Below are 9,239 nucleotides of genomic sequence, written 5' to 3' on the forward strand. Positions count from 1 at the left end.
TATCTTACAGAGCTATGGATATTATTGATCAATTAATTTTATCGTATGCGCAGTAGCATTATTTCATGTTGCATTATTTTTTGCATTATTTAAGGAATGAATCTTATCGTAACCTACTGTTAGTATGTTATACGATTTAACATACACATGTAACTTGGGGCAATTTACGCTTTATAAATCGCCAACCAGTTTATAATAAAGTGTATATGAACCAAGTCAAGTAATATCGTGTAATATAAGTTAAGATAAGCTTCATTCCTTATAATTTAATTTTATTGTAGACAACAATACACCCCCCCACCCCCCCCCCCAAAAAAAAAAATTCAAATTGAGCATACTTTAAAACTAACGTCAAGCAGAGTAATACGTTTTTGACGTTACTCATTTTGACGTAGACAACTTATTTTATACAATATAATATAAAGGAAACGAGGTTGAAATAAAATATAAAATACATTGGCCATCGTAATCGTTTGCAATATGAATTTTTAAATGGTAATTTTTGTAGTTAGCTTTAGATTTTCATTCAAGACGTTCACGACGTCCAAATACACTGTACCAGAGGACGAAGTAGAAAAAATGCGAAACTGGATTTCCTCAATTCTTAAATGCCATATATACATTGAAAAACAGAAATATGTTTAAAGATTACCATTTGGAGAGTTTCATACAAGTGCATTTCATACCAGTCTGATGAATTTGACTTTTTTGAAAACAATACATTAAATTGCAGTGAAAGGTTAATTGAAGAAACAAAAAAAAAAAAAAAAACCCACAGTTAAAGCAGTAAAAGAAACAAATAACTTTTTTTTTCAAACTAATAGGAGGTAATTGGTATTGTTCTTTTTTAAATATACATGTAATTGAATACACTTGAATTCATTTACTTTTTAATCACAATTTAATTGTTTTATATATTGCATGTAATACATAATATACATATTTACAAGGAAAATATTTCCACTACAGTCATATTTTACAGTTCCCTTTATTTATTTAAAACAATCCTTCTGTTTTTCAAAGACCTAATATGTTTACATGTACACCTTTATGCACATGTATAATTAATACAAATAATTATTAATAAAAAATGCTCTACACTTGTATGGTAGAGCCAAAGTATACAACAATTCATTTTTTTTTTTGCTGCTTGATTATCTAATTTATAAATAGGAATTATATTACTGCTTTATTCTACATGTACCATTAAGATCTGTATAGTTGCCCTTTAAACCACAACATGTAATTTTCTATAAAACAAACGTTTAAAATTATGATATACTAGTATCGTACTTTATTAAACTTCAAATATACATGACAATCAGAGGTGGTTAATCAAATGCAACGAAAAATTTATGTATTTGAGAAAATGTATATTAATTCGTTTTTCAAACATCTAAACAGATATTTTGTTATTTTGAATTATGAGGTAACAGAAATGTTGAAGTAAGCTTCTACTTGTATTTGAATTTATCATGTACTGCAGTGGTATTAACTTATTATTAAATTAGCGCACACAAAACATCATCGATGATACTAAAATAACTTAACCGCGCCAAATAGATTATTTTTTTGTGTATCGATCATCCTAAATATATGTTGAAAGAAATTGCTCTCATGCACACATACGTCATTTATTTTACAGTGGTAAACATTTTCACTAAATATAATATATAAAAACTTATCATAATGATCGTAACTCCTTTTATTTCCATCAAAGGTTACTATGATGACGAGGCTCTATCTCCGAACACTAGTGGTGACATTCTTTCTGGCCACGGGAATGACTGAGTTGCAATGTTCCTCAGAGCCTTCTTGTCAGTGTCTGATGGACAACGATAGACTGTACGCAGACTGCTCTCACCTAAATCTAACCGAATCACCAGTGTTTTCACCAAACGTCAAAATCATCAACCTCAGTCACAATAAACTAACATGTTTGCCTTTAAGAGAAAGCATTCCAGATGGACTGGTTCATTTAGATCTTTCATATAATTTTATATTTACTATCTCAGGGAATTCTTTTCAGGGAATGAGGAACTTAACTAAACTTTTATTACAAAATAATAAATTACGAATGCAGAACCAAAGTCATACGCAAGGGATATTTAAAGATTTAAAGAACATTCAAATAATTGATTTATCATACAACACAAAATTGACATTTAAAGTTCTTAGAAGTCTTTCTTTTGATCTACAAAACACTTCAATCAGAATCCTTCGTCTGAACAAAATTCACTGTACATTTGGAATGGGGACCAAAATTCTTGTAAAAGATTTCAAGTTTCTTCTATACACAGAATTAATAGAATTGCATTTAGACAGTAACAGGATAGAAATGATCGAGGACACCGCAATCCGCTATTTACCAAAGACCATCAAGTTTATATCCGTATCCGACAACAAATTCACTTTTGGAAAATACGTTTGTGATGTTTCATATCTGGAACATATGCAGAAAATCAATATAAGTGCTCAGCATTTGGGCCATCCTGTTAATGAAATAAATACCTGTAACGAGAGTTTGAATGACTCAGTGCCATATTGTGCCTCCAAATATGACCCAAATTTCGAAAAAGCCTTAGGTAGTGTCCATGTTAATTCAAAAGATCATACTATTAACATGAATACAAAATTCAAAGGTAGAAGAAGTAGCGAGGTTTTAAATTCATCAAGTGATGTCATGTCACGTAAAGTTGAGGACCAATGTAAAAATTACATGGAGGATCAGTCTGTTTTTCACATCGTGTTTCTTAATGAAAGGTTCATTTTCCCTGTACCGAAAGCACTACAAGTGATTTACGCTAATAGTAGTAATTTACGATTCAAAATATTTGAATTACATTTCTCTAACAACAATATAACCCATTTTTATCTCCAAGACAATGCTTTTTATTCATGGGATGGTCCAGTTCATAATCTGAATTCCATAAAAGTTCTCAATCTTTCAAATAATTTCTGTTCTCATGTCTCAGAAAATTTTTTCCAATATGCAGGGAGTTTGACAGAATTATATCTTGGAAATAATATCCTTGGATTCAGCTTAGCATCGGACATGAAAGGTTTGATATTTAGAAATCTGAGGAAACTTGAAATTTTGGATTTGAAAGAAAACCGAATTTCGACACTGCGAAAGACTGTGTTTCAAAAGCTAGTGAATTTGAAGTGCTTAGATTTAAGCAAAAATTTTCTTAAAGCATGGGAGATTAACACCATTTACATGAAAATTGTTGATTCCATAGATCTGTCGAACAATGAAATAACGTCTCTTTCTGATGGAGATATGAAAGCCTTTTACAGACTAGGGTCGACAAAAACTTTAACCATGAATTTTCTGAAAAATTCATTTGTTTGTACATGTAGAACAATCAACTTCATGAAATGGATGGAAGAAAAAAATAAAACCAGGAAAATATATTTCTTGCATTTCGACAATTACAATTGCACTGAAGATGCAGAACACGACGGAAAAGTCTTGAAATTTGATAAAATTAAATCACATATTTTAAATTTACAAAGAGAATGCCGTTCGTATACCGCAATTATTTTTGTAACCACGGGGACACTGGTTTGCTTCCTCTTCATACTTTGTACTGGACTGGCCTACAGATATAGGTGGAAACTTCGCTATTTTTATTATATGACAAAAAGCCGCTACCATCAGTATAAATCTTTGCGAAATGAAAATCTTCCCCTTAACCAGTATGACGCATTTGTTTCCTATGCTGACGAGGATAGATCCTTTGTCCTGAGAATGATAAAAGAATTAGAAGAGGAGGAAGGCATAAAATTATGCATTCATCAGCGCGATTTTGTACCAGGATTCGACATCGCTGAGAACATTATAACCGCCGTTAACAAAAGTAGAAAAACGATTATTCTCATTTCCCCCAATTTCATCAAGTCCAGCTGGTGTATGTACGAGTTACATATCGCCAAAATGGAAGAAATTTACAGCAGGAATGATGAAAATGTGATTTTCCTCATCCTTTATGAAACTTTGCCTTTGAAGGATATTCCTCTAACTTTAATGGATCTGATTAACCAGAAGACATACATAGAGTTTCCAAATGGTGATCATGATCAGGAGTTTAGTGATGATGTATTTTGGAGTACTTTAAAGGGTTCTTTCCAATGATTTTGCGTAGATGAAATCTTCTTCTACAACAACCCTAACCCTGAAAACATAACTTTAAAATAAATTAACCCCCATTAATTTGCTTGTTTAAGGATATATATATTCAGTCATAGAAACACATTGCTTAGAAACAAATGAACGCGGACACACTTCAATTAAATTAAAGCTACAATTTAAAAAAAAACATTCACAGAGTTAACCAACCCCTAATTAATCTTACTTTTTGTTTGCAAGGATATAATTCTTGTAGCTTTATAAAATGCTATCCGAACAAATGACACAAACAAAATTACGTCCCCTGATCTGCTAAAAATATCATTTGTGAATTTCATCAAAGTAATTTAATTATAGATTCTATCCTGTTCCGATACTTGCTATGATATATTTTTCAATGTTTTTAAACAGAACATCATCTGCATGTATTGTTAAATTTTTACATTATTTTCACTGGTAACACGAGAAATTGATTCTCTATTCGGTAAATATCAGTGTACGTGTATGTTAGGTAAAATCATAATGAAGTTATCTAAGTAATTGTTTAGAAATAGAGTTTCTTTTTTGTTGCATTTTTGCATATCCAATATTTTTGAGACCCTATGATAGCAAAATTCAACCTGGATTTTAACCATATGTTCTTTTATGAATCAAGATGAATAAACAGGCAGGTTTTGGCACAATAAAGGGTGTGTATTTTTCGTTTGTATTCTATCATTTTTCATTTGTTTTGTATTATTTTTCATTTAAATTGTTTAATTTTTCATATGTATCCATATCTTCCATTTGTATTCTATAATTTCTTATTTGTATTGCAAACTTTCTTTAAAATAATAATTTATCATTTGTATGGTATCCAAGGGATTATTTTTATTATATTTTTTCTGTTTTTTTTTTAAATTATTTTCACAAATGGATAAGATCGAATATAACAACGTTTGACATTCCATAAAAATTATACAATAAATGAAATGTTTGTAATTGTGGGCTTGAAAATTGTATATTTGCATTTAAATGTGATTGAAGTGCCTTTAAAATTGTTTTAGTTTCGTTAAACAAGTAAAAAAGCCCCCTTTTCAAGCATTAAGGTTCCTGGATTTTTTGTAGTAATGTCTCCTCAATTAGCATATGGAGTTATTCTTACGTCAGAAAAAAGTTTGTTCTGCTAATGATGGAAAAGGCCAGCTAGATTTTACAAATATACTAATCAAAATTTCTAAATCCCTACATAAGTTTTTGTTTTACAATGCTTTTATATTAAATAATTCAGACAATATAATTTGAAAACTATACAGGATAAAAAAAGCAAAATATTTTTTTTTTCACTCAATCTAATTATATTGAAGGACTTTAACACAAAATGCAGAAGAGTGAAGGCACCCTAGAATTAAAAATTCGCAACGTTTAATACTGTTTTTATCATCCTTGCAAACGAATAAAGATCAAGATAATTGCTTCTCAAAAGTTCACACAATTAAAGAAAAATCTTTATTGAAGGTTATTCCATGTATATACTAGGTCGTCCTTTATATGTCCGCCAGATTCTGCTGCTGGAAAAGCGCTCAATTTCTGGTCCATCTTGTCCCGTTCATGTTCTATAGGCTTGAGATATGGATGACATTGAAGCTTACCGAAATTGTTTGTACCCAATATTAATCCTACAGTACATAAGGTCTTCTTGAACGCATTTCCCACTCTTTCAGTTTGTTTCTAATAATTTGGATAATTAAGGAGACTTGAATTATTTTTTAATGAGTGCAGAGCAATTGCACGTGCAGATAGCTTCCTTCCACAATAGTTAGTAATTCTTATGTAGTAGCCCTGTTGGTGTTTCGTTGCAGTACGTGTATACGCCTTGACCATGGGTACTTCCGGTTCCGGTTTGAGTGAATTTACGGTTAAACTCTAGGGTCGTTAAGTAGTATTTCTTGAAAATCTAGCAATTTCTAATGGTTATAAAGAATACAAGTAAGCTTTGTGCAACTTCCTGACGGTATTTTTAACGGTTTTACATAAAATAAACAAATACAAAGGAAGGAAATACAACTTTCCTTTACTACCACCAGCTTGGACCATGGCAACTTCACTTGCACATTCTCGTTCGTACATACACGGCATTTTAAACAAGCTTTTTTCTGTTTTTCCTAAACAACTGAAGATGGAGAACACATGGCAATTTAAATAAATGGAAGATACACCCGAAAACACATGAAACTCGCACTTCATGCTTTTTAACAAAAAAGGTCATGGGTGAGTAATTACACATTCGATTTCAATTTTCTTTACCCGTAACAGGAAATCATCGAAAAATTAAGTTAAAATTGTGAATATCTAGTTAATTAATGTTAAGGGTTTTCAATACTTAAAATAATAAAAGTGGGGACTTAGAAATTTTGACAAGTATACATATATTACAAACATAACATATGAGGGTCAGAATTCAATGAGAAGTGGATGTAAACATTGTACCCCTATCCATTTGAAAAAATTGTCTTTTTTGGCTATTTACTGGGGGCGTATGCCACACCATCCTTATATTAAAGAATAACGAAAAAGCCGTGTAATTTGTCTTGTACAAATAAGACTGTGTAATTTTATCTGTAAGATAGACGTCTCCTAGATGATCAAACCTCCATTGATTGATTTATTCTTTTTATTTTTTAAGATATGAAAATTGCTGACTTTTCCAAGAGGAATTTTTTATATATATTTTAAAGTATTTAGATATATGTTCTACATTCAAAAATACAGAATATTTAAAAAATTCTCTGCACCTCAGTTTCAGATATTATTTTTCCTCAGAATGGCGACCCTCTCGGGGAATTATTTCTGTTATAAATATTTCTTAATACTTGTCTTAGCCTTTCACCACATACAGATCTAACAAATTCAGATATCTACAACACTGCGTATTTTAAATTTAAAAGCAATCAGATTTTCAACCTATAAAATGCTGTCTTCAAACTTAAAGACGTACAACACACTGGGGGAGATAACTCTTGCGATTTCCATTGAACGTTTGACGTGAAGTCAAATTTAACGTCAAAAATAAAGCGTCAAAACGACGAGTAAAACGATCCCGATGTATATCAATCATGAAAGAAAATTGGGATATGGGGCTTGGCTGTGATTGTGCGTACCATACTCAATCAATAAGTATTTTTTTAATTAACCCGATTAAACTCCGTAAAAAGCAAGATATAAAATATCATCCCTTAATGTTTATTTCATTTCATTTCATATACAATAAATTGTATTTTTGATCAAAACGCATTTTTTTTTATTCTTAAAATTTTATTTTACATTGCCGAAATTCTCATTATGTACAACTGGCTATATAACATTCCGATAAATGGTCTTCATTACAATTTGTGCATACACCATATAAATATTGTTTTTCTTCTTTGATTAAATAAAACAACAATAAATATTATAAACAAAAAACTTTTTACAATGTAAAATTGATGTTGTTCTCAGACCCTTACTAATCAAAGAGGAACAACTCTAAAAATGTAGGAGATGCTTATTTTCCTCCCTTTATTCACGGTTTTCCACAGAATCAGATACATTTACAGCAATACCTGACAAATCCGAGATATTGAATACTATAGACCTCATATACACAGTGTAAGTATAGAATTGAAAAAAAATTGTTCACTAGGACTGAAATTATCTGCATTTATGAATATCCTATTGCAGCAAATCGTAACTTTGACTTTCTGTCAACAATGTCGGTTCGCATTTCCTAGAATCAAAACAAAACGTAGCCTGTAAGATTTTAAAACATATATAAATGTGGGATTTGATATAAATTGAAATAGATGAAGAGTTTAATGTTTGATATTTTGAAGTTAATGTGGACGAATACGGAATTTTCATTCTAACTTTAAAAGCGACGACATTGAAAGAAATGCGTACAATACTAGTATCATGAGGGTGTATGTACATCTAATGCAAATGTCGATGTATCCCCACGGCCCATACTGTCTCGTTTGAAATAATGACATGAAAGAAACTACAATTTTTCCATTTATATCACAGGAGAGTTGAACATATACCATTTTTTAATGAATAAAATTTAAGAAATAAAATTAAAAATCAACATAAGTACAACAAAACTTGAATTCGTATCCAGGTTTCATGTGAAATGGAATGCATAACGCATACGTACAGTATATGGACTAAACACTAAAATCTTTCAGTAATTTTTTCCTGATACATATAAAAAGAGAAGTCAATATTTATTCTGCATTCATGAATTGAAACACTAATGCATACCTCCGGGATTCTTTACGAAATACCAGTATATTTGCACTGCATGTAAACGACGTTTCGTCAAACGCTAATGGTCTGCAACGCAAAAACGGAAGGGGTGGGGGTGATAGGAGTATTAAAAAAACTGCCTAAAAATCTACATTTAAGTACGCTTTACATATAAGAACTTTTAAATTTGTAAGTTAATATATTTTTGAAGCAAAAGCAATATTCCAATTTAATTTTTTTAATGTGCATTTGTAGATTCATATAACAAAGTGATCGACCCCGTCTGAAAGACGCGCGGGAACGTGATTTATTGAGAAAGCAAAAGGGGAAAATCAAAACTGGTCGTACAAAAATTATACAAAAAATTATGAAGATTATATTTAATACAGCTACCGAAAGAAAGTTTTTTTTTACCAAAATTAAACGACAGGTTTTTTCACAAAAAAAATTTGAATTTGAAAAATACGCAATTTTCAAGGCTTAGAAAATTCATAGTTTTTCAGTTTAAGGTCTTTAAAAATTGTTTTGATGATATGTATATCAAAAAGATGATTATGTTATTGTGTTAAATGGTTAAAAGAATAAGCCAATGAAATTTGACATTTATACCTAACCTGGTTTTATTGAAAATCAAGGTTTTGAGTAGTTCATTGATTAAAATTTTTCTCTCCTTGTAAACAACTAAAGGGGGGTAACTTTCGGAAGTTCCTGTCCAAATATCACTCGAACGATTTTGTCCAAAATATGCATACATACAATATATATAGTCATGTACTAAATATACAAAAATAACGAAAATTAAACGACAGGAATTTTTTTGGGTAGGTGTGTTGTACATCCTTAA

At 30.6% G+C, this 9,239-nt stretch overlaps 1 protein-coding gene across 1 annotated transcript; it reads left to right on the plus strand.

Moving 5' to 3' along the window:
• Window positions 1-1,729: 1,729 nt before the first annotated feature.
• On the plus strand, window positions 1,730-4,102 carry LOC134269342 (toll-like receptor 4; the record flags this gene model as incomplete). The annotated part of the gene is made up of 2 exons (XM_062751544.1): window positions 1,730-3,306; window positions 3,409-4,102. Coding segments are annotated over exons 1-2 (2,271 nt in total), but the record flags the coding sequence as incomplete, so codon positions are not given.
• Window positions 4,103-9,239: the final 5,137 nt, after the last annotated feature.

The sequence above is a fragment of the Saccostrea cucullata genome, unplaced genomic scaffold (assembly GCF_032062105.1).
Source record: "Saccostrea cucullata isolate Sc308-1 unplaced genomic scaffold, CSIRO_AGI_Scuc_v1 ctg9232, whole genome shotgun sequence".
NCBI classification, from domain to species: domain Eukaryota; kingdom Metazoa; phylum Mollusca; class Bivalvia; order Ostreida; family Ostreidae; genus Saccostrea; species Saccostrea cuccullata.